This window comes from Pleurodeles waltl, chromosome 8 (genome assembly GCF_031143425.1).
Source record: "Pleurodeles waltl isolate 20211129_DDA chromosome 8, aPleWal1.hap1.20221129, whole genome shotgun sequence".
In the NCBI taxonomy this organism is placed as follows: Eukaryota; Metazoa; Chordata; class Amphibia; order Caudata; family Salamandridae; genus Pleurodeles; species Pleurodeles waltl.
In genome coordinates, this window is record NC_090447.1 from 63,508,592 (window position 1) to 63,535,650 (window position 27,059).

The 27,059-nt window shown below is 46.9% G+C and overlaps 1 protein-coding gene across 1 annotated transcript in view; it reads left to right on the forward strand.

Annotated features, from left to right (window-relative positions):
- Nucleotides 1-509: 509 nt before the first annotated feature.
- LOC138249451 (olfactory receptor 51G2-like) overlaps nt 510-27,059 on the forward strand; it is a 73,207-nt gene continuing 46,657 nt past the window's right edge. Inside the window, exons 1-2 of the mRNA XM_069203410.1 lie at nt 510-651; nt 5,230-6,139. Of these exons, the coding sequence (XP_069059511.1) occupies nt 510-651; nt 5,230-6,139 (1,052 nt within the window). The remainder of the gene's footprint in view (nt 652-5,229; nt 6,140-27,059) is intronic.

The window sequence follows — 27,059 nt, forward strand, 5'->3', positions numbered from 1 at the left end:
CATTTAAAGTGCTGAAAAAAATGACACAAAGAAATCTCTTTGATTTTGTTGTGCCATTTTTTGGTCCCCCTAACTAGGGAACAGCTCCTTTGCATTTATTATACCTGGCACAGGCATGTTGTCTCGCAAAGCATTACAAAGTGGTGCAATGCATGCATTGCGAAACTTTGAAAATTTGGCGCAGTGATTTGGGCCTCATTAGCATAAAAGAAAATTATGCTAATGTGGCGCAAGGAGGCACTAGGGGCTCCTAAATCTGCCGAACAGTGTTTCTCCTGGGGCTAATGGCTGCAGCAGATCCTGCTGCTCTGCCATCTCTACCATTGCAATAAAAAACTAAAAAGTTTTGGTACGTGGGGATAATGGTGGCAGGCACGGATCGACAGTGGATGAAATGTAGCAAGAGAGAGAATTGCAGAGGGTCTTAGCTCCTCAGTACAATTCTGGAACACCCCGCCATTGTTTGTAATGAGAGGAGTAGCAGTGACAAAAATGGTCTGTTTGCCAAAATGCCTCTACACTTTGCAACACTCATTCGACACGCTTCCTCAATTGACCTTTTGATGCTTGAACTCCTTAATCATGGCACTTACATGGGTGGGAGGCAGGAGCAGGTTGCCTGTGAATTCTTATACCTGCCTCCAACAGAAGGTGGGCTCACGGGTCCGGGAAATTGAATTGTATTATTTGGTGTTCCAGCTGCAGCATGCAGCTCACTGGTTGTCAGAGGGGGAGAACTGGGAGAAGGCCCTTCTGGCAGACGAGACACATGCCACTACGTTGACACATCTATTGCACTTTGGCGGGCAGGATCGGAGTTCAGACTTGTATCTCATTAAACATAGAAAATCCTTTTGGGAGTATGCTGTGAGGGTGGTGCTGGAGAGCGCTCCTTGATTCTGGGTCCTACCGGCCTTCTGTAATCTTGCTGATACAGTAGATATTACAACATGGAAGGGAGGTGGCTGTGAGACCCTCGGCGGCCTCTACCCTAGTAAGGAGTTTATATCATAGAGTCAGCACAGGAGGCTTTTGATGTAGGGAATGGCCAGTTCCTAACAAACGCCATTACTGTACCATAACCCGAGAGCAGTGGCCCACGTACCCAGGTGCCCCACCTTTCTCACTGCTATTTCAGGCAGTGTTGGAGTTGGGAAGTATGACACCTAGTTTCACATCTGTAGAAAGCCATGCTTACCAATAAGTCCAGGACCCCCTTTCCGGCCAGGGTATAGTGGAACAGGAGATGCTAGTTGAGGAAACACAATGGAGTAGGGTTTGCACATTGGTCCAGGCAGTGTCCTGTAATGCATAATTTAATTTAGCACATTTCAACAATCTCCACCATACTTATATTACTCCTGTATTGCTCTATAGGACAGACCCCACTAGGACGAGTGGATGCCATCGATACCTTGAGTGAGAGGTATCATTTCTGCACCTGTCAAGGTACTGCACACTGGTCAGAGCATCCTGGGGCACTGTGGTACAGCGGTTGCCTGTTGGGTGACATAAAGAAGCAGACAGGCAGGAAAATAGAATTTAAATTCCTGCATTTCCTACTACTGTTAGTGAAACAGAGCGTTGCAATCATGTGGATGGGTCAAACAGGTCCTGGCATGGATGACTGGGTCAGATATGTGAGTCAGTGTGGGGGGCTGAGGAAGTCCACCTTCGCAAATGTAGGCAAGATAACAGAGTGCCAGAAGATCTGCAGATATGGGAGGCATTACTGACCATATTTGAGGGCGGTGAGGTAGGAACCCGGGATAATTCATCTGAGGGTGACGGTGAGAGATGAGTAATTATTGTCATGGGGATTATGCCACCTGCAGCACCAGGAGTAGAGAGTAATGGGTTACATTTACATGTGATACCAAATGTAATGGTCCATGATCTGCACTAAATTGTCAATACTACGTGCCACTTGGTTGTGGATGGTGTCATTTTTCCGAATGGTTCATTGTATTGCTACTCTTTGTGGTAAAAAACAATAAAACAATGCTAAAATAAATGCATTAGGGAATACTTGCTCCAAGGTCATCAAATGGCATCTGAAGGTTCCCATGCTGGCTCCAGTGTCTCTCAGAGCCTTCACTCTGTCCATTGATGATGACCTACTGCCTGTACTTCCTAGTGTTATTAGGCATGTGAGTAATCTGCACCACCTCTCACTAGGGACACTAGTGTAACATATATGTAAGCTCCCTCACTATCTGACACATTCTCCTCCCCAAGTGGTACACTAACCAACCCCAGTGTTTTCCCACTGTTCACTTGTTCTTGCCTCGCACCAGACTCATCTGCATCAGGCCCCCTTATACCCTTGACAACGCCCCCCCCCATCACACTGCTCCATACAGCCATGCTGCTCCTGTTTATTACCTGCCTAAAACATGTGGTAATGGGAACATTATACTGAGCAGTTTCATTGTTTCCCTGCTGATTCCTGCCTGTTTTCATAGGAGTTTCATAAGTGATTTTGCTTGCTTTCATCAAGGGGAATAGCTGGTGGATAACAAAACATATAGGGGGTCATTCCAACCTTGGCGGGCGGCTACCGCCGCCCGCCAGGCGGAAACCGCCATTTGGCTGCCATGCGGCCAAATTTACGCGGCCCCCATTCTGACATTCCCGCTGGGCCGGAATGGAGCCGGCGGTGTTGCGGCCGTGCGACGGGTGCAGTTGCTAGGCAGACAGTGAAAAGCTGGCCGGGGCCCTGTTAGGGGGCCCCTGCACTGCCCATGCCAGTGGCATGGGCAGTGCAGGGGCCCCCAGGGACCCCAGGACACCCCTTACCACCAGCCTCTTCCTGGCGGTGAAAACCGCCAGAAAAAGGCTGGCGGTAAGGGGGTCAGAATTCCCAGGGCAGCGCTGCCTGGCGGATTCTCCCAGCCGGGGCAAAAACGGTGGTAAACTGCCGGCCCCGGCGGGGCGACTGCGGCTTTACCGCCACAGTCAGAATGGGCATTGAAGCCCCGCCAGCCTGTTGGCGGTGCTTCCGTCATTCTTGCCCTGGCGGTCCAAGACCGCCAGGGTCAGAATGACCCCCATAATTCTCATACACCTGGTAACTTTCATTACCAAACTTACCTGAATTTACACGGCATTCATATTGAAGGGTGGTGTCTGCAGTGGGCGGTGGTAGTGTTGTAGGACTCTCGTCATAGGGACAAGGCTGCTGGTTTCAGGCGGCAACACCACTATGTATGGGGGACTGAGTTGTTCCTACATCGTCTGATAGCTGTCAGTCTAACCCTTTTGGCTAGCTAGAAGTACCTCACCCTACCCAGAAGTAAAGGTGATTTTTGACAGCCTGCCGCATGATACTCTATGACTTCTCAGGGAAGTCATGGTGGAACAGATCTCACCCCTTTCTCTCAGTTGCACAAGTTTCATACATGCAAAAGACTAACAAAAGCAGTATGTGGTTCAATACATTTTATTGAAGCAACTGTGTTTTATGTAGAAAGGCATGATTCGGACAATGAAACACAACACTAGTATTACAGTGACCATAAAAGTGAAACAGATAAAGAGTCCCAAGATTCTGTCACACTAGTGGATCTAAAATCCCTACCTGCACTACTACAAAGCTACATGAGATCAATAGCAGTGTTAGCCCTAATCTGCCCATACTAGAATCTACAAGGAAACCCAATCCCCATACCTGAGTGATAGGCAGGAAGGGGGGCTGTTGGTCTGCTTGCAGTCCTCCCGAGTGGATGGAGAGAAGACTCTGGGTTCAGCAGAGCTGCAACAACATGGTACAGCATAAGATGGCTTGCTGGAATGTCCCCTCTGATTTAGGTTAAGTAGCGTGTTGTTTTATATTATAACATGTTGTTTTTACAAGAACTGCCCTGTCGTAAAAATGTGTCTTTTCTGTGTAAGGTAGACATTCTTCTCTTTGGACTGGCAATACTCAGTAAATATTCATGTACAGCCTTTGCAGGGTTGGGCTGACCACACGATTAAGTGTTGTTCAAAAGAACTCATAAATTCTCCATGGAAGGACAACTGATAAAATAATAAAACATCTCTACTACAATGAAGCATTGCTAAAATAATAAAAGGGAATAAATGAAATGCAACTACATAAAAGGGCACAGGCCTCAGGCCCAGAGCTAAAATAAATGTGCCTGTATAAAGTGCTAAAATAACCCCACAACAGTAGATTACTCCTGAGTCACACTATGGGGTGTTAAAATCAGCTTGTCATTTAGGGCCTGATTTAGATATTGGCAGATGGGTTACTCCATCACAACAGTGATGGATATCTCATTCGCAAAAATCTAAATCCCAGTATTTCCTTTGGGATTTAGATTTCAGCGGAGGGTAATCTCCGTTACCATTGTGAAGAAGTAACCTATCCGCCAATATCTAAATCAGTCCCTATGTGTGTTTCATATAGTTTCTTGTGGCGTTTCCAACATTTACCATCAGTGACTTGTATATCTTGGCTGAAACATAACTTTTTAACTTGAATTCTTTTTTTTTTCTGGGCACTTGTTGAGTGTGAGATAATGTGTGTAATTAGTATAACTGAATGGTTCCTCAGATTTGATGGCTTAATGTGATTTACTGATACTGTCCTGTTTAGTAGCTTTTTATGTGTGTTCATGTATATAGTGGAAGAGTTGTACAGCTGCACTTTTGTATGAGTTACTTTATACACTTTTTTGTCATTTATAACTGATTACTGTAGTTTGTTCGAAACAAGATGTGGTCATGATGGGGTAGCAACACTTATGAACTGGGAAATGTAGATGTGCATGTTTCTTAGCTAATCTATTCTAAGCCTCTATATTTGATTTCTTGGATCCCGAATCAATGAGACAATATTTTATTTTCCTGAAATTTGCTTTTACTTTACGTGGACTTTTGCTTATCTTCTTTGCTTGATTGCCCAATACAATCTTTCAGACTTGGAGTTCTCTTTGGTGAAGATAATCTTTCTAATTACCAGATGATCTCCAAAACAATTCTTCATCTTGCTAAATTGGACCCTATGTGTTTTAGCATTTAAGATGGTGTCATATGATACATGAATATCATATTCCTTCATATCTGTCCCTCTGGGTGTTTAGCTTAGCATGTTGTCCTTCACTAGACACACATTTTATTTTGTCTGGAGTCCCAAATAACAGTCATGTCACAGTCAAAATCTACTTGTCATCATTTAAAATGCAACACATTTCTAAACCTAAAATGTTTGTCTTCTTTTAGGACACATGTTTGTAAACAACAGTGATTTCCATCATTCATCTTTTATCCTGACTGGTTTGCCAAATGACGAGCCTGGTCACCTCTGGATCTCCACCCTGATTTGTTTCCTCTATGCTTTAATGATTCTTGGAAATGCTTCTATTTCGTACATTATCAAAACTAATCAAAGTCTCCATGCACCAATGTTTTATCTTCTTTCTGTATTGGCAGTTGCTGATATTGCCTTGGCTTTTAGCACACTGCCTACAATGATCAAAGTATTTCTCTTGAAATCCAGGGAAATTCACATTGATGCCTGTCTTTGTCAGATCTACTTTATGAACATGTTTACCTTCGTGGAATCTGGAGTGCTTTTGGCAATGGCATTAGATCGTGTCATTGCAATCTGCGATCCATTGAGATATACTACAATCTTGACAAATTCTACGCTGTGGAAAATTGGGTGGTCAATTGCACTTCGGGCCATAGTACTAATCTTACCAGAACCACTTCTTGACAGGGGGCTACCATTCTGCCGCACCAATGTCCTCACTCATCCCTGGTGTCTACATCAAGAAATTATCAAGCTTGCTTGTGCAGATATAACTGTACATAGTTCGTATGGATTATTTGTTGTGTCCACTTTGACATCTGATGCAGTTCTAATTGTGCTATCTTATATCCTGATTCTTAGGGTAGTGTTACGTATTGCATCACAGAAAGAACGCAATAAGAGCCTGAGCACCTGCATGTCTCACATCTGGGCAGTCTTCCTCTTCTACATGCCTACAGTTGGTCTGTCCGTACTCCACAGGCTTGGCAGTGTGGTGCCACCTCTTATTTATAAAGTTTTGGCTTACATATTCTACCTTGCTCCCCCAGTGATGAATCCTTTGATTTATTGCTTTAACACAAAACAGATCCGCACAGGGTATGAACAATGTTTGAACAAATCAAAAAACTCATGGATTGTTTCATTCAAGCTTCCCAAAATTATACCTGGGTAGATATGTAATTTGAAAGTCAAAAGGTAAACTTATCTCTTGTGGAGCAACATGGCAGTATGCAAGATTAATGCCAAGGAAATCAACAATATGTTATTTTACAGCCTACATCCAAATGAGTCCATGGAAGTTTACTGACCAAAGAGCACTTGCAGGAATGTAGAGACGTCTTTCACAAATCAAGCTGGTATTCTCCTACAACAGGCTCTAGTCAGAATACTGGAAGATTTATGACAATATTAGTGTATTTATTTTTAGCTCCTAATGCATATCAGTTGTTAACATTTCTGCCCAATACCCGTCAGTTGTTAACAATTCTGCTAGAAACAGAACTAAGGTTACAAAAAGAAGGTATAAAGTAAGAACTTGATAGGATGAAACAAATAAAAACTGTGAAAAGAGGGGAAGAAAAAATGAGATGGGGAGAAGGGATTGAATTTTACCCTAAACTCCACTGGGACCCAATGGAGGATGGAAAAGCCTTTGCAACCAGTTTGGAGGCATGTCTGAGGGTAATCTGTAGAAAACATAGCATTATATAGAAGTGGGAGGCCTAATGGAGGAATAACAGAGGGTATTGCAAGCCAGGACTGAGGTGAACTGACACACTGCTAATGGGAAGAAACAGCCTACATTTACCAAACAATTATGTTAAACAAATACTGGTGTGATACTTTACAATAAGCTTTTGAGACTTAAAAGATGTTATTAAAGAACAACATACCTTATCTTACTAAATCAGTGCAGGAATCTGCTTACTGATCACAAAATTATGTTTTACAATTAGTCGAAAAGATGAAATAGAAAGTATGTTTGGACATGCAATACTGCTGAGTACAGGCTGAGTGGCAACTTGCCAACCTGAGAGAGAAATCTTGGTGGACTGCAACCCACAAACCCCTTGCACTTTACATGAGGATGCTGCATTCTGGACAATGATCAGTTGTGTGAGACTTGCAAGACTACCTGTTTGCTAGTGAGTTCCGAAACACCTTTCATCATGAATGGCCACACACAAGGATTCACATTAGATATATATTTTAAGATGTTATAAAAATTGACATTTTAATCTAATGCAGAAAAATTGAATAGATATAAAAACATTATAGTTGCAAATAAGGTAAATATTAAGCAACATATTAAAAAGAACTGTAAAATTGTGATGGTGTTACAGACGTGTTACAGACGTTCAATGCATTGAATGATGGAACCAGTCTTTGTTCACCAACCGCTATCTTGTAACTCCAAGCTAATCTGTTTTAGCACCAAAATCACCCATGTGAGGGCCTGATTTAGCACTTGGTGGTGAGGAATATTCCATCACAAACGTCCCAGAAAAAAAGATACAAAAATAGAATAGTGGCCAGGGCATGAACACCCTAACCCCTTAGCTCTGGCGTTGGGGTAACAGAGAGACACCCTCCCTTTTTTATTTTCACTGAGAGTCACAGCAGATCTGGTGAATTTTTTTAAAAGAAAAAAAAGTGTTTGTTTTCTAAACAGCCCCTGGGTGGGTCAGGTCCCGGGGCATTGAAAAAGGAGGAGTGCATTGAAATAGAAGGTGTGTGCATGGGGCCCCCTCCCAGGGCTTCTATTAGCCTTGGGGACTGCCATCATCCCAGGGCAATCTGAAAGATGATCGAGGAGGGCCCCTAGAAGTCCCATTGATGCACCTCCCTGGGGCAAAACAATGTTTTAATGTGGGGCAGACCCTATGCCCCCCCCTGCAGCACTGGGGACTGCCATCTCCCTTGGGACAGGATAGAATTGTATGCAGGGGTGCGCGGCACTTCCACAACCCCAGGGACCGAAAACTCCCTGGGGAAAATGTTGAATTGTCTGTGAGGGGGGCTCTTCCCCCACCTGCAGCCCGGGGACCGCCACCTTGTTGTGGCTTAAATAAAAGAATGCAAGGGGTCTGTTGCTCAGCCCTGGGGACCACCACCTCCTTGTGGCAAATACAGCGTTGAAGGTTGGACACACAGCCCCTGTCGAGGAGTCATATATGGCCTTGGGGGCCACCACCACCCAAAGATGGCTCCTGCTATGTCCTGGGGTGCCCACCCCAGGGACATACCTGTTTGCCACAAAGCAAACATAGCTCCAATTTCTGCAAGCGGGAGCTGTCAAACAATTCCTGCTTGCAGAAAGAGAAGTTTTCACCTGTTTCCCTGCATGCAAATATACATGCAGGGAAACAGATAAAAACATTGCTCCCTCAAGCCAAAAGCTACTATTTCAAGCAGCTCCCTGCTTGCTCGAGCAATGCTTGTTGCTGCAGGATGCGGGGAGCTTGCTAGGACGGCAGGGGCTTTGAGACATGCCCCACGGTTATGTAACTCTCTTTCTCTCTACCATCCCACTAAGGCCGCTAAGGGATGGAAGAGAGAGAGAGAGAGATTGTTATTGCCATGGTCTCTCCATGTAATAACTTCAAAGTGTCACACAGGCAACATGTTTGGTTCAAATGCTTTAGTTACATTTTGATAAACAACAGACCAGGGGCATTTCTAGCCTAGTAGTAAAGCTCTTAGACTGTCACTCAGTAGGTTGAAAGTTTAAATGCTAGTATCTCATAGCAGTGTGTCTGTTTATTTTGGAGTGTTTTGACTAATAAACAGTTCAGGTAATGGAACACTGAAGTTTTTTTCCAATCAAAATCTGTGGGTTGAATATCATAGCTAAGTCTGGATAAAGCACAATATGCAGTCCCTTCTTCCCTAGTGGTTAAGGACTCAGACCCTCACACTGTAGGTAGAGGGTTTCAGTCTAGGTGACTCTGTGGTCCTTTCCCTACCCTAGTTTCTTTTCAACTTGAAATATTTAAGGTACCCCCTAAAAGGTGATCTCACTCTTTTTAATTGACAAATATTTTTTGTTCCCAATTTGCCTGGAAATATCTCATTCTAACTATATCATTCATCAAAGCCTAAACAACTCTCTAACCCTCCCCCCTCACTCTCTTTATCTTTTTCTCTCATTTTCCTTCTTTCAATCTCTTTCTCTAAATCGCTGTTTCTGTCTCTCAGTCTCTCACTTTCTCTCTCTCTCTTTCCCTCTTCCATCCCATGATGGATGGAAGAGAGAGAGAGAGAGAAAGATTGTAAATGCAATGGTCTCTCCATACAATGACTTCAAAGCGTCAAACTAACAAGATGTTTGGTTCGAATGTCATAGTTATGCTTTGATAAAGAGTAGATGAGGATCACTTTGGGCCTAATGGTAAAGCTGTCGGTCTGTTACTCAGTAGGCTCAAGGTTTGAATCCTAGTATCTCATGGCAGTGTGTCTGTTTATTTCTAGTGTTTTGAATGTTAAACATTCCAAGTTCTGAGACATTTAGGGGGTCATTACAACCTCGGCGGTCTTATAAAAAGACCGCTGAGGCTGCGGGAGCCAGAATACCGCCATTGCCGGTGGTACTCCTGGCTCCCTATTATGACTTTTCCGCTGGGCCAGCGGACGGTAACAGTGTTACCGTCCGCTAGCCCAGTGGAAAAGTCACATCAACATTGCTGCCAGCTCGTAATAGAGCCGTCGGCAATGCTGATGTGCAGCGGGTGCAGTAGCACCCGTCGCGCATTTCACTGCCCGAAATTCAGGCAGTGAAATGCGCGACGGGGCTATGCCTGGGGGCCAAGTGCATGGGCAGTGCAGGGGCCCCCAGGGGCACCCCAAGTCCCCTTACCACCAGCCTTTTGATGGTGGTGTTTACAGACACGGACAGGCTGGCGGTCGGGGACTCATAATCCCCAGGGCAGCGGAAGCCTGGCGGTATAGTGGAGGGGCCGGCGGTATGGCCGTGGCTATTGCGCCACGGTCATAATAGCTGGCGGAACACCGCCAGCATGTTGGCGGTGTTACCACCAGCTTACCGCCGGCTGCCAGGGTCGTAATGACCCCCAGTGTTTGAAATTATGTTATGTTAAAAAAAAATTAATTCACTTAAACCAAAGGTTACAGGGACATTATAGTTAGGTTCTAAATTTAATCACACAAACCCAGAGAAATTCAGCAGTTATATTTATTTCAAGAAATTCAGAATCTAACTGTAACGTCCCTGTAACCTTTGGATTTTTTTTTAATGTAAGTATATATATATATATATATATATATATATATATATATATATATATATATTACCTAGTGGAAGTCGACACTAGGTAGTTGTAGTTAGGTCCTAGTTTCTGTTGAAAAAGCTGTTTTGTGCTTGCTTGCCTACATCTTTGGCGCCGCTTGCCCAATCTTCACGAAAATGTCTCAAAAAATCAACAGTCATGTGAGCTACTGTCTGGAAAGTTTTGGGGTGATCCGAGAAGTGAGGGTCGAGATAAAGGGGGGGATGGGATGTAGAGCCTTTCCAATGTTAATTCCCATCGGAAAAATTGAACTGCAATAGTGGCTAACCCACTGGACGGAATTCTTATTTGGTATAAATCTGTTCAATAGGTTTTGACAAATTATAGGAAATCCAAATTGTAAATATAGGGATGCAAAGGATTTGTGAACCCTCAAGATCCCATGCTGAGCTCAAGCTGAGTCTCAACATGACTTCCAACACTTCCTGGTTTAAATTGTTGGCAGTCTTGTTGGGACTCAGCTTGAGCCGAGTCCCTGACAAAAATGTAAAAGAAAAATGAAAGGGGGCCATGGTACAGACATCCTGAACGCTTAGCTAAAAAGCATTTAAAAAAAAAATTATGGTGGGAATCGCAGTGCATCCGCAGATCTGGTGTAAATTAAAAATAAAATGAAGTGGAGGCTCCTGCTCTTCGTCTTTTTGAAGCCCCTGGGTGTGCCAAGTCCCGGGGGCATTTATATTATAATGCAAGGGGGTGGTCCGGCCCTCTCCCGCTGCCCTGATAACCACCATCTCCCCGGGGAGATATAATAATACATGGGAGGCATACAACCCTGAGGACTACCACATCCCGAGGCTTTCTTTGTATTGTGTGAGGGGGGCCGCGCGGACCGCCGCAGCCCCAGGGACCACAACCTTCCTGGGGCTTTAAACTATCAATAAGTAATATACTGGAGAAAAAAAATAATATATATATATACATATATATACATATATATATATATATATATATATATATATATATATATATATATATATATATATATATATATATATATATTGTGTTGCCAAAACACCTCACTTGAGTGGGAAAACCGGTGACCACTCCATTTCATTTTCCTCCATCTTGGATGGTAGGAAAATAGCCAATCAGAGCTAGGGATGTGGTCCCTTCCCACAGTACGTGGTCACATAATGTGGGTAGCCACCCTAAGGTAGGTGGCCCATTGCCCACTTCCAGGTACTCCCTTTAAAGCCCACTTTATGCAGCATTTAGTGGGCATCCCTAGACCTGCAGATCAGATTCAATGGACACAAGAAAAACAGGAACAAAGAAGAGCTGAGGCACAGGAACAGAAGTCCTGCTTCACAAAGAAAGATGCGCTAAACCCTTCTTGCTGCTCCAAGGACTCACCTGGAAAACTGAAGGACTCGGAAATGGACCCAGAGGACCAACCCTTCCAGTGTGCCAAGTTTGGTGGCACTGCGACCTCCAGTGGCTGAGATGTGCCCTTGTCCAGGGTACTGGACCCCCAATGTAGGGCGCCCAGAAGAAAAGTCTACTTCGGACTTTCTGAGGGCAAGAAGCAAGCAACACTCAAGGGATTTCAGGACACCCAAGACCTCCCCCCAGAGTAGCCCTGCTGACCTGCAATCCACCCTCAAAGTGACCTGCACCTGGCTTCAACGACTCCTTGACACACAACCCATGGCTGAACTATCTGCACTACACCTGGCCTCCCTGGTCCCTGCAACTCTAAACCAGGTGTGCCCCATGGGTCCCTAACCCCTTGCAACCTCTACACTCCAAGGGGACCCACTGGACTTACCTTTAAGTCCACCTGCGCAGTGTGTTTCCAAGTGGTCTCCTCTGTTGTGCACCAGCTACAAGACTTTCAGCCACTGCTTCCACTTGAACCAGGAACTGCCCAAACTTCTCCGGCTGGCCCACAGGATCTCTTAACAACCTCAACCTAAAAATAGAAGGTGACACTTCTGGGAGCATTGCCTGATTGTATATGCATTTTAAACGTTTTTCCCATTCATTCATATAATGCGTAACTACGCACAAAAAGACTATTTCGCTAAACTATGAAAAGTCATAACAAAAGAAGTACTTACCGTATATTGATGACTTTAAAAATCTGGAGTATTTTTTTAATTGGTGTTGAGTTATTCTGAGTGTGTGTCCACATTTATTGATACTATGAGTACAACAAATGGTTAGCACATCTCTAAGATAAGCTTAACTGCTCGCCCACACTACGACAAAAACAAAGCATTAGGTGGTCTGCTTTTTACCTCTGGATACCAAGGTGGGGTTGCTTGGACTCTCTGCACAGTGCATGTCTTTTTGTACACTATATAGAGATCCAGCCTCCTACACTCCCTCAGTCTGAAGTTTTAGTTTATAAACCCTGTCGGGTAGGGAGACAAGCCTGTCTGCAGTTTCAACTTCAAGAATGTCGTTAGTTGTTGTCACATCCAGAAGATCTTGAAGATTCTGGCAAATTATTGTGACTTCTGCATGCTGTCTAGCAGAGTCACTGCCCACGTCCTGTTCTTCAGTAAAGCTTTCAATATGTGTGGCATTTTTCATCAAGATGACCACAAACTTTTTTCTTTTTGAATTGGGGTTTTTGTTGTGGAAGTTACTTTAACTTTTTGATTAAAACTTCAGACAAGCATTGTGCGTCTTTTCTCTGTTTCATGTACTCATTTAGTTGTTCTGAATACCCCCTTCTCCCACTGCATTTGTTGGGTGAGTCCTGGAAGGAAGGAGATTGGGGCGTTTCAATATATTGATATCTATTTGGAGTTTTTTAAAAGTTTCCCTATTTCTAAGGTTGTAGTGTTTCTCAGAGGTTTCTGAATGCCGAGATGCTCCTCTTTATTTTTAATTATCTTTGTTAGGCTTTTGTTTATTCCAGTGTTTTGTAAAACCCTCTTGTGCTTGTTTGGTAGAATCCTTATTAGATTTACCATGTAATTGTTGTTTACTTGGTCTGACTCCCAGTCTATCCCTACCTATACTTGTATAGGTTTCAAAGATAATCTTAGGCAGCTTGCATTTTTGTTCCTGTTAAGTAACATCCCAGAGTCGTTGGCGTACTGCTAATGCTACTGCATCCTCCTTAAGATTGCTTAATATAATTGAGGACATTGTGGCAAAATTGCCCATTAATTGCATCCCCAGTCCAGAGCTAGGGCAGCCCCCTGTGAGAGATTTGAAAGTGTTGGTGTACAGTGTACAGTAGTGTAGAGTACAGCAAATACTGCACCTCATGAGGGACAGTTGTCCACTGAGGGAACCAGAAATGGCAAGCACATTGTGAGAACTCTGTGATTATCTTGGGGTCCCACATGGGGAAACACTGCTTCCAAAGCGCTTATTTTTTGTGCTGGCAAAAACAAATTTCTTCACATTTGGTGGGTACCTTGCCCATTCTTGAATGCACAGCTGTAGCATTAATTCCTGCTGTAGCCACATGTGGTTGCCCTGGAGCAGCCCTTGCTGGGGTGGTGTTTTAAGGTCCACATTACAAATTGTATTAAGCATTTACATGTTTCTACTAAATGATACAATAAGCAGCATACTTCTGCTACTGGAAGAATACCTGCATTAGAGTGTGGTGTATATGAGGGCAATTCTGGTCAAGCAGGACCTTCATTACTTAAAGGACCTCATCTAACTTTTCGTGGAACGTGTGGTGGGGCACCACCAAGCCAATATTGGTGTTCTTGATAAGATAATGGTATTTCTAAATTTGCATATGATCTTTATTGTGCTGGTGTATTTGCTAGTGTCTAATTTTGAAATTTATGTGAATTCCCATCTACTGCTGGAAAGGTGACCCAAGAATAGAAAATTTTAGTTCTGAATGCATTGTGTGCCTCAAACACGAAAGTAACTTCCTCACCGTCATCAGTGAGCCCCCGATTTAATAGAAGTTGTGTGAGAGGTTGTGTCCAGTTTGCTGCAATTGTTACCCATTGAGGGCCTGCTATATTTCAAAACAATCAGTTCAGAGATAGAAACACCAATTTTGGGAAATCCTTTTTAAGGTCCAAACTTAAACAATCTACAGCCTAAGATAGATCCTCCCTATTTAACTGAGGAGGATATTGCCCTAATACCATGGATGTTTCCTTATAAGGTGATTAGGGTGTCTGTAGCATAGAAAGGGACAGAAATAGTAGGGAGATCTGTAAAGTTAGTGCCTAACCAACGTTGGTGGCACCATGTTGTAAGACTTACCACCGAGGTGAGACTGCTGGTTTTGGGTGGCAGCCTCACCAACTGTGGGTGACTGAATCGATCCCACACTGTCTGGTAGCTGTCGGCCTCACCCTTTCAGCTAGCTACTCCAACAACTCCACCACCCTGATTGAAAACCTCGCTAACCTCGGACTCAAGCAACTCATCACCGCACCCACTCACTCGGCTGGTCACACACTGGACCCCATTTTCTCCGCCAGCAACCACGTCCCCATCAGCCACACCACCGAACTCCAATTGACCGACCACCGCTACATTCACTTCACCTTCAACAAACCCATCGGTCGCCACCACGCTCCCCAACTTCCTCGCAGAAATTGGAACAAGGTCACTGAGGCCCAGCTAACCACCAGCCTCAACGCCACACCCCCCAAGCCGATGACGACGTCAGCACTGCCACACACAACCTCCACAAATGGATCACCGACTGCGCCAACACCCTTGCCCCCCTCAAGACACACCACAACAGAGGCACAGCTAAGAAAGCAAACTGGTTCACCCCCGCACTGAAAGAATCAAAGCAGGCCTGCAGACGTCTAGAGAGGAAATGGTGCACCGACAAGCCCCCATAAATCACGAAACCTTCAAAAACGCCATCAAACATCACCACCAGCTCATTAGGACCACCAAAAAAACTCGCCCTGCCACAACGCACCAATAAAAACGCCCACAAAAGCAAGGAACTTTTCACTGTCATCAAAGAGTTTACCAACCCCAACTCCAACTCCAACGACATTCCCCCGTCGCAAGAACTCTGCGGTAACCTCGCCACCTACTTCCACCACAAGATCGCAGACATTTATGACAGCTTCACCTCCCAGGGCCCCCAAACAACTCTCACCACCAGCCCGTCCACCGAAGCGTCACCACGCCCCGCCCTACTCCGCTGGAACAACATCACCGACAATGAGACCCGTGACATCATGGCAACCATCCACTCAGGAGCACCCACCGACCCCTGCGCTCACCACATCTTTAACAAAGCCAGCGACATCATCGCACCCAAACTCCAGCATACAATCAACTGCTCCTTCGAAACTGCCACCTTCCCAGAGAGTTGGAAACCTCTTCTGAAGAAACCCACCGCCGACCCGACAGACCTCAAAAACTACCATCCCATTACCCTGCTCCCCTTTCTGGGCAAAATCATTGAGAAAGCAGTCAACAAACAACTCACTGCCTTCCTGGAAGCCAACAACTCCTGGACCCCTTTCAGTCAGGATTCAGAAGCAACCATAGCACCGAGACCGGCCTCCTTGCTGCCACTGATGACATCCACACCCTCCTCAACTGAGGCAAGACTGTCACCCTCATCCTTTTGGACCCTTCTTCCGCCTTCAACACAGTCTCACATGACATGCTATGCACCCGTCTCCATGATGCCGGCATCCGAGACTCGGCTCTGCAATGGCTGTCCTCGTTCCTCACCAGCAGAACACAGAAGGTGCGACTCCCCCCCTTTCTCTTGGAAGCCACCAAGATCAGCTGCGGTGTCCCCCAAGGATCCTCACTGAGTCCCACCCTCTTCAACCTTTACATGACCCCACTGCATCATCAGAAGCCATGCACTCAACATCTCCTACGCCAATGACACCCAACTGATAGTCTCCCTCACCAACAACATGACCACCGCCAAGAACAATCTCCATGAAGGAATGAAAGTAGTCGCTGCCTGGGTGAAAGACAGTTGCCTCAAACTGAACTCGGACAAAACAGAAGTCCTCATCCTCTGCTCCACACTTTCTGCCTGGAATGATTCTTGGTGGGCCTCTGCCATCGGAAATGCCCCCACCGACCACGCCCACAACCTCTGCGTCATCTTAGACTCATCGCTCTCAATGGACTGACAGGTGAGCACCGTCTCATTGGGTTGCTTCCACACCCTGCTCATGCTTAAAAAAATCTACAAGTGGATCACTAGCGAAGCCAGAAGGACAGTCACCCAGGCCCTCGTCAGCAGCTGCCTCAACTACGGCAATGTACTCTACGCTGGAACCACCGCCAAGACCCGAAGAAGACTACAACGCATCCAGAACGCCTCCGCCCGTCTCATCAAGAACGCCCCACGACACAGCCACACCTCTGCCCTTCTGAGAGACCTACACTGGCTGCCTATCTACAAGAGAATCACCTTCAAGCTCCTGACCCACGCCTACAAGGCCCAACACAATGCCAGACCAGCCTACCTCAACCACAGACTCTCCTTCTACACACCCACCAGACAACTCTGCTCTGCCAACCAGGCCCTTGCCAACATCCCCAGCATCCGGAAAACCACAGCAGAAGGAAGATCCTTCTTCCACATCGCCACCAAGACCTGGAACACCCTCTCCATCCACCTCAGGCAATCCCCCACCCTGCCACAGTTCAGGAAGGACCTCAAGACCTCGCTCTTCGACTGATCCTCAGCACCCTCACCTACCTCCCCAGTGCCTTGAGACCCTCACAGGTGACGAGCCGCACTTTACAAATCCCTGATTGATTGATTGATTGAACTAGAAGCATGTCACCCAAACCTAGAAAGTAAAGGTGGTTTGTGGCAGCCTGATGCATGACACTCTGACATCTCGGGGAAGTTGTGGTAGAACAGATCATACCCCTTGTTCTCTCGCTTACATAATTCACATACATGCAAAGACAGACAGAGAAATGCAGGAGATTTGTTAAGATATTTTGTTAAAGTAACTGCATTCTATGTAAAAAAGCATGAGCTGCAACTATTAGCAAAATGAAGCACAGTACAATTATTATTGTGACCACGAGCATGAAACAGATGAAAAGTTTTAGCATCCTGTCACACTTGCTAATCTTATTCCCTGCCCACAGTTCTAGCATGTACATGAGAGCATAGCAGTGATATCCCTTCTCTGCTATGTAAAAAAGTATGAACTTCAATTATTAGGAAAATTAAACACAGTACAATTATTATTGTAACCATGAGCATGAAACAGATGAAAAGTTCCAGCGTCCCTACTCACACTTCTAGCATCTTCATGAATGCATGGCAGTGATATCTCTTCTCTGCCTGTACTGGCCCCTGGACAGTACCCCCAGCCCCATGACTGAAAAATAAGCATGGGCTTGCTTGTGATCTGCTTTCAGTCCTCCCAAGTGGCTGGAGCGATGAGGCCAAGTTCAGCAGAGCTCCAAGGACATGGTACAGCACAAGAAGGATGCCTGGAATGTCCCATCTAACTTAATTCTGCCAGCCTGATGTTTTTATAATAAAATGTACTGTTTTCTAAGACCTAGCCTGATGTGAAAAATAAGTAATTCTGTGTAAGTTTGAGTCTGACCTAGCCTGATGTGAAAAATAAGTAATTCTGTGTAAGTTTGAGTCTGTACTCTTGGACTGGCAGTACTTGGAAGGTTATCATATGCAACCTTGAGCAGAGGCACAAGATGAAACGACAAATGCCTGCATTGAAAGGCATCTGATAAAATAATAAAACATCCCTGCTAAAAATGAAGCCATGCTAACATAGTAAAAAGGAATAAATGAAATAAACTATGTAGCTACACGACACGGTCCCCCTCTGTAGGCTGACCTTGGCCTCTGGTACTCCATCTCCTGGCTTAATTATTTTTTTTGGGGGGAGGAGGAGCATGTTCCCCCTCCCCATGGCCGATTTCAGCCCAGAGGACCCCTTTATCCTGGGGCTTTTTATTTTTTTAAATATTTCTTTGGTGGGCAACTTTCCCTGGTGGATTTCAGCCTCGGGGACCCCATCCCCTGGGGCCCAGCCTTTTATTTTTTTTAATATTTGTTTGGGGGACGAGGGCTGCACAGCCCCCTTCCCCTGGCTGAGTTTGGCCCCTGGGACCCCATCCACCAGGGCCCAGACAACAATCCTCAGTGCCCCGCAGGGCACCTAGTGTGCATTGGGGACCGTGGGGACCTTCAGGCTCCCCACCTCCTGCTGGAGCCAGCATTGCTTCTGCTCGCAGGGAGCTGCTAAAGATACAGTTCCCTGTCTGAAAAAGCAATTGTTTCTCCGTTTCTCTGTCCTTGGGCAGGGATACAGAGGAAACCTCCGCTCACAGTGAGGGAGAGCTATTTCACAGCTCTCCCTCACTGCAAGCGGAGGGTTTGCTCAGACAAAGCTGCCGCCAAGTCAGAGCAGACAGCTATGTCCTGGAGGTGGGTACTCTGGAAAACATCAGCAGCCGGCCGGGCTGGGGTGGTGGTCCCTATGGCCATCATTGGCTCTTCAAAGGGGGCTGCACAGCACCCCTCCAAAATTAAATTTTGAACCAGGGAGGTGGAGGTCCCCAGGGCAGGGGCTCCGCAGTAAACCTTCTATCTTTTATTAAATTTTGCCCTGGGGAGGTGGTGGCCCCCAGGGAGCGGGAGGCCACATGCCCCCTGCATTGTGTTTATTTAAAGCCTTGGGGAGGTGGTGGACCCCAGGGCTGCAGGGGGTCTCGTGGCCCCCTGCATAGAATTAGCATAAAGCCTTGGGGAGATGGAAGTCCCCAGGGCTACAGGTGTTCCCCGGGGCTCCCCCATACTTAAGTGGTGGTCCCGAGGGTGTAGGGCTGCCACATGGGGTCCCTGCATTGTATTCCTTTAAAGCCCCAGAAAGATGGCAGTCCCTGGGGCTGCAGGGGGCCAAGCGGCCCCTGCATAGAATTAACATAAAGCCCTGGGGAGGTGGTGGTCCACGTGGCTGCAAGGGGGCCACACTGCCCCCGCAAAGAATTAGAATAAAGCACTGGGGATGTTGTGGTCTCCAAGGTTACAAGGTGCCACGCGGCCCTACATAGAATTAGCATAAAGCCCTGGGGAGGTGCTGGTCCCTGGAGGCCCCTTTACTTAATACTATCTTTAACACGAGGAAGGTGGCAGTCCCCAGTGTGCAGGGGGGCCATGCGCCCCCCATCACTGTATTCATTTAAAGCTCCAGGGAAGTGGTAGTCCCCGGGGCTGCGGGGGGCCACACAGCTCCTGCACAGAATTAGCATTAAGCCCCAGGGAGGTGGGGGTCTCCAGGGCTGGGGGGATCATGCCACCCACATAGAATTAGCATAAAGCCCTGGGGAGTTGGCGGTCCCCAGGGCTGTGAGGGGCTTATATTAACAATTAAGCTCTAGGGAAGTGGCAGACCCCAGGACAGAGATAATCAGAGGAAGGGGGCCCCATGCACCCCCTCCTTTATTTTTTACATGCCCCCCGGGACCTGGCCCACCCGTGGTTTTTAATCAAACAAGTGCGGGAGACTTGGTTTGAAGTTTTGGCAGCCAATCAGAGCTCTGCATTATCCTGCATGAGCTTGTCATTTTTTCGTGAAGTCGTTGGGCCAGAGACATACAAATTTGGATTTCCTTTAATTTCATGAATACTACTGAATGGATTTACATATGTCATAAAATTATATGTGTGGTAAAATTTTGCTTGGTAAAGACATGCTTTGTAAACACATATGCCCTGTTAACCCCTTCGCTGCCAGGCCTTTTCCCCCTCCTGTGCCAGGCCTTTTTTTGCCTATTTGGGGCAGTTCGCGCTTAGGCCCGCATAACTTTTTGTCCACATAAGCTAACCAAGCCAAATTTGCGTCCTTTTTTTCCAACATCCAAGGGATTCTGGAGGTACCCAGACTTTGTGGGTTCCCCTGAAAGAGGCCAAGAAATTTGCCAAAATACCGGGAAATTTTTGTTTTTTTCAAAAAAATTGGAAAAAGTGGCTGCAGAAGAAGGCTTGTGGTTTTTCCCCTGAAAATGGCATCAACAAAGGTTTTGCGGTGCTAAACTCAGCAGCTTCCCAGCTTTCAGGAACAGGCAGACTTGAATCAGAAAACCCAATTTTTCAACACAATTTTGGCATTTTTCTGGGACATACCCCATTTTTGCAATTTTTTGTGCTTTCAGCCTCCTTCCAGTCAGTGACAGAAATGGGCATGAAACCAATGCTGGATCCCAGAAACCTAAACATTTCTGAAATGTAGACAAAATTCTGAATTCAGCAAGGGGTCATTTGTGTAGATCCTACAAGGGTTTCCTACAGAAAATAACAACTGAAAAAGAAAAATATTGAAATTTAGGTGAAAAAAACATAAATGTTTCTCTACGTTTTACTCTGTAACTTTTCCCTGCAATGTCAGATTATCGAAAGCAATATACTGTTATGTCTGCTGGACTCCTCTGGTTGCGGGGATATATAGGGCTTGTAGGTTCATCAAGAACCCGAGGAACCCAGAGCCAATAAATGAGCTGCACCCTGACGTGCGTTTTAATTCTATACCGGGTATACAGCAATTCATTTGCTGAAATATAAAGAGTAAAAAATTGCTATCAAGAAAACCTTTGTATTTCCAAAAAGGGCACAAGATAAGGTGTTGAGGAGCAGTGGTTATTTGCACATCTCTGAATTCCGGGGTGACCATACAAGCATGTGAATTACAGGGCTTTTCTCAAATAGATGTCTTTTTCACACATTCTCCTATATTTGGAAGGAAAAAATGTAGAGAAAGACAAGGGGCAATAACACTTGTTTTGCTAATCTATGTTCCCCCAAGTCTCCCGATAAAAATGATACCTCACTTGTGTGGGTAGGCCTAGCGCCCGCGACAGGAAACGCCCCAAAGCGCAACGTGGACACATCCACATTTTTGGAAGAAAACAGAGGTGTTTTTTGCGAAGTGCCTACCTGTAGATTTTGGCCTCTAGCTCAGCCGGCACCTAGGGAAACCTACCAAACCTGTGCATTTCTGAAAACTAGAGACGTAGGGGAATCCAAGGAGGGGTGACTTGCGGGGCTCGGACCAGGTTCTGTTACCCAGAATCCTTTACAAACCTCAAAATTTGGCTAAAAAAACACATGTTCCTCACATTTCTGTGTCAGAAAGTTCTGGAATCTGAGAGGAGCCACAAATTTCCTTCCACCCAGCGTTCCCCCAAGTCTCCCGATAAAAATGATACCTCACTTGTGTGGGTAGGCCTAGCGTCCGCGACAGGAAACGCCCCAAAGCGCAACGTGGACACATCCAAATTTTTGGAAGAAAACTGAGGTGTTTTTTGCGAAGTGCCTACCTGTAGATTTTGGCCTCTAGCTCAGCCGGCACCTAGGGAAACCTACCAAACCTGTGCATTTCTGAAAACTAGAGACCTAGGGGAATCCAAGGAGGGGTGACTTGCGGGGCTCGGACCAGGTTCTGTTACCCAGAATCCTGTGCAAACCTCAAAATTTGGCTAAAAAAACACATGTTCCTCACATTTCTGTGGCAGAAAGTTCTGGAATCGGAGAGGAGCCAAAAATTTCCTCTCACCCAGTGTTCCCCCAAGTCTCCCGATAAAAATGATACCTCACTTGTGTGGGTAGGCCTAGCGCCCGCGACAGGAAACGCCCCAAAGCGCAACGTGGACACATCCAAATTTTTGGAAGACAACAGAGGTGTTTTTTGCGAAGTGCCTACCTGTAGATTTTGGCCTCTAGCTCAGCCGGCACCTAGGGAAACCTACCAAACCTGTGCATTTCTGAAAACTAGAGACCTAGGGGAATCCAAGGAGGGGTGACTTGCGGGGCTCGGACCAGGTTCTGTTACCCAGAATCCTTTGCAAACCTCAAAATTTGGCTAAAAAAACACATGTTCCTCACATTTCTGTGTCAGAAAGTTCTGGAATCTGAGAGGAGCCACAAATTTCCTTCCACCCAGCGTTCCCCCAAGTCTCCCGATAAAAATGATACCTCACTTGTGTGGGTAGGCCTAGCGCCCGCGACAGGAAACGCCCCAAAGCGCAACGTGGACACATCCAAATTTTTGGAAGAAAACAGAGGTGTTTTTTGTGAAGTGCCTACCTGTAGATTTTGGCCTCTAGCTCAGCCGGCACCTAGGGAAACCTACCAAACCTGTGCATTTCTGAAAACTAGAGACCTAGGGGAATCCAAGGAGGGATGACTTGCGGGGCTCGGACCAGGTTCTGTTACCCAGAATCCTTTACAAACCTCAAAATTTGGCTAAAAAAACACATGTTCCTCACATTTCTGTGTCAGAAAGTTCTGGAATCTGAGAGGAGCCACAAATTTCCTTCCACCCAGCGTTCCCCCAAGTCTCCCGATAAAAATGATACCTCACTTGTGTGGGTAGGCCTAGCGTCCGCGACAGGAAACGCCCCAAAGCGCAACGTGGACACATCCAAATTTTTGGAAGAAAACTGAGGTGTTTTTTGCGAAGTGCCTACCTGTAGATTTTGGCCTCTAGCTCAGCCGGCACCTAGGGAAACCTACCAAACCTGTGCATTTCTGAAAACTAGAGACCTAGGGGAATCCAAGGAGGGGTGACTTGCGGGGCTCGGACCAGGTTCTGTTACCCAGAATCCTGTGCAAACCTCAAAATTTGGCTAAAAAAACACATGTTCCTCACATTTCTGTGGCAGAAAGTTCTGGAATCGGAGAGGAGCCCAAAATTTCCTCTCACCCAGTGTTCCCCCAAGTCTCCCGATAAAAATGATACCTCACTTGTGTGGGTAGGCCTAGCGCCCGCGACAGGAAACGCCCCAAAGCGCAACGTGGACACATCCAAATTTTTGGAAGAAAACAGAGGTGTTTTTTGTGAAGTGCCTACCTGTAGATTTTGGCCTCTAGCTCAGCCGGCACCTAGGGAAACCTACCAAACCTGTGCATTTCTGAAAACTAGAGACCTAGGGGAATCCAAGGAGGGATGACTTGCGGGGCTCGGACCAGGTTCTGTTACCCAGAATCCTGTGCAAACCTCAAAATTTGGCTAAAAAAACACATGTTCCTCACATTTCTGTGGCAGAAAGGTCTGGAATCTGAGAGGAGCCAAAAATTTCCTTTCACGCAGCGTTCCCCCAAGTCTCCCGATAAAAATGATACCTCACTTGTGTGGTAGGCCTAGCGCCCGCGACAGGAAACGCCCCAAAGCGCAACGTGGACACATCCAAATTTTTGGAAGACAACAGAGGTGTTTTTTGAGAAGTGCCTACCTGTAGATTTTGGCCTCTAGCTCAGCCGGCACCTAGGGAAACCTACCAAACCTGTGCATTTCTGAAAACTAGAGACCTAGGGGAATCCAAGGAGGGGTGACTTGCGGGGCTCGGACCAGGTTCTGTTACCCAGAATCCTTTGCAAACCTCAAATTTTGGCTAAAAAAACACATGTTCCTCACATTTCTGTGTCAGAAAGTTCTGGAATCTGAGAGGAGCCACAAATTTCCTTCTACCCAGCGTTCCCCCAAGTCTCCCGATAAAAATGGTACCTCACTTGTGTGGTTAGGCCCAGCGCCCGCGACAGGATATGCCCCAAAACACAACGTGGACACATCACAGAAAACAGAGCTGTTTTTTGCAAAGTGCCTACTTGTAGATTTTGGCCTCTAGCTCAGCCGGCACCTAGGGAAACCTACCAAACCTGTGCATTTTTGAAAACTAGAGACCTAGGGGAATCCAAGATGGGGTGACTTGTGGGGATCGGACCAGGTTCTGTTACCCAGAATCCTTTGCAAACCTCAAATTTTGGCTAAAAAATACAAATTTTCCTCACATTTTGGTGACAGAAAGTTCTGGAATCTGAGAGGAGCCACAAATTTCCTTCCACCCAGCGTTCCCCCAAGTCTCCCCGTAAAAATGATACCTCACTTGTGTGGGTAGGCCTAGCGCCCGCGACAGGAAATGGCCCAAAACACAACCTGGACACATCAAATTTTTTCATAGAAAACAGGGCCTACCTGTGGATTTTGGCCTCTAGCTCAGCCGGCACCTGGGGAAACCTAGCAAACCAGCGCATTTTTGAAAACTAGAAATCCTGGGGAATCCAAGATGGGGTGAATTATGGGGCTCTGACCAGGTTCTGTTACCCAGAATCCTTTGCAAACCTCAAAATTTGGCTAAAAAAACATGTTTTCCTCACATTTCAGTGACAGAAAGTTCTGGAATCTGAGAGGAGCCACAAATTTCCTTCCACCTAGCGTTCCCCCAAGTCTCCCGATAAAAATGATACCTCACTGGTGTGGGTAGGCCTAGCGCCCGCGACAGGAAATGGCCCAAAACACAACGTGGACACATCAAATTTTTTCATAGAAAACAGTGCCTACCTGTGGATTTTGGCCTCTAGCTCAGCCGGGCCCAGGGGGGGCAGAAATGGCCTAAAATAAATTTGTCCCCCACCCCCCAACCCCCCACCCCCCCCGGGGAGCAACCCTTGCCTGCAAGGTCGCTCCCCTTGCGTGACGGCGCAAAAAAAAGATCCCTGGTGCCTAGTGGTTTCTGCCCCCCTTGGTGGCAGATTGACCTACAATCGGCCAATCTGCCCCCAAGGGGGGCAGAAATGGTCTAAATACAATTTGCCCCCCAGGGGAGCGACCCTTGCCTAGTGCGTCGCTCCCCATCTCTAAAAAAACAAACAAACAAAAAAAAAAACCACACAAAAAAAAAATTGCCCTAGCGCCTAAAGGTTTCTGCCCCCCCCGGGGGCAGATCGGCCTAATACCAATAGGCCGATCTGCCCCCAGGGGGGCAGAAATAGCCTAAAATAAATTTGCCCCCCCACCCCCCCCGGGGAGCGACCCTTGCCTGCAAGGTCGCTCCCCTTGCGTGACGGCGCAAAAAAAAGATCCCTGGTGCCTAGTGGTTTCTGCCCCCCTTGGGGGCAGATTGACCTACAATCGGCCAATCTGCCCCCAAGGGGGGCAGAAATGGTCTAAATACAATTTGCCCCCCAGGGGAGCGACCCTTGCCTAATGCGTCGCTCCCCATCTCTAAAAAAACAAACGAACAAAAAAAAAAACACAAAAAACTATTTGCCCAGGCGCCTAGAGGTTTCTGCCCCCCCTGTGGGCAGATCGGCCTAATACTAATAGGCCGATCTGCCCCCAGGGGGGGCAGAAATGGCCTAAAATAAATTTGCCCCCCTCACCCCCCGCCCCCCGGGGAGCGACCCTTGCCTACAAGGTCGCTCCCCTTGTGTGACGGCGCAAAAAAAAGATCCCTGGTGCCTAGTGGTTTCTGCCCCCTTTGGGGGCAGATTGACCTACAATCGGCCAATCTGCCCCCAAGGGGGGCAGAAATGGTCTAAATACAATTTGCCCCCCAGGGGAGCGACCCTTGCCTAATGCGTCGCTCCCCATCTCTAAAAAAACAAACAAACAAAAAAAAAACACAAAAAAAACTATTTGCCCAGGCGCCTAGAGGTTTCTGCCCCCCCTGTGGGCAGATCGGCCTAATACCAATAGGCCGATCTGCCCCCAGGGGGGGCAGAAATGGCCTAAAATAAATTTGCCCCCCTCACCCCCCCCCCCCGGGGAGCGACCCTTGCCTACAAGGTCGCTCCCCTTGCGTGACGGCGCAAAAAAAAGATCCCTGGTGCCTAGTGGTTTCTGCCCCCCTTGGGGGCAGATTGACCTAAAATCGGCCGATCTGCCCCCAAAGTGGGCAGAAATGGCCTAAATACAATTTGCCCCTCCAGGGGAGCGACCCTTGCCTAAGGGGACGCTCCCCATCTGTAAAACACAACAACAACAAAAATCCCTGGTGCCTAGTGGTTTCTGCCCCCCGTGGGGGCAGATCGGCCTAATAAAAATAGGCTGATCTGCCCCCATGGGGGGAAGAAATGGCCTAAAATAAATTTGCCCCCCATGGGAACGACCCTTGCCTAAGGGGTCGCTCCCCTTACGTGAAAAACAAACAAACAAAAAAAACTCCCTGGTGTCTAGTGGTTTCTGCCCCCCTTGGGGGCAGATTGGCCTCATAAAAATAAGCCAATCTGCCCCCAAAGGGGGCAGAAATGGCCTAAATATAATTTCCCCCCTATGGGAGCGACCCTTGCCTAAGGGGTGGCATCCGACACCTAAAACACAAAAGAAAACAAATCAAAAAACGAAAAAAACAAAAGTATCCCTGGTGTCTAGAGGTTTCTGCCCCCCCTGGGGGCAGATCGGCCTATTATTAGGCCGATCTGCCCCCAGGGGGGGCAGAAAAGGCCTTAAAAAAAAATGACCTCCTGGGAGCGACCCTTGCCCAAGGGGTCGCTCCCTTCTGTCAATTACATATAAAAAAAAAAAAATCCCTGGTGTCTAGTGGGGTTTCAAAAGCCGGATTGCAAGCAATCCGGCTTTTGAAACCCTCGGAGAGACTTCAAAGGGAAGGAAATACATTTCCTTCCCTTTGAAGCCCCTCCGGGCCTCCCCCACGTGATCGAAAGAGAAATGCTGAGCATTTCTCTTTCGATCGCGCTGGAAGCTCTGCTTCCAGCGCGATGGGGGAGGTTGTGTGATTGTCAGCGCGCTGACGTCACAGGGGGGGTGGGGGTGGACGGGGTTTGAAGGGGAAGGGATTCCCCTGTCAGCCCTGACCTAGGGGGGTGGGGGGGGCGGCCCTCGGGAGGAGCGCTTGCGCTTCTCCCGAGGGCAGCATTCAGGACATAATGGTTACGTCCATGGCGCCACACGGGCGCTGCCATGGACGTAACCATTACGTCCCTGGCGGGGAAGGGGTTAAGGAATGTGTGGAAATTGTATTGCGTGGTAATGGCTGCC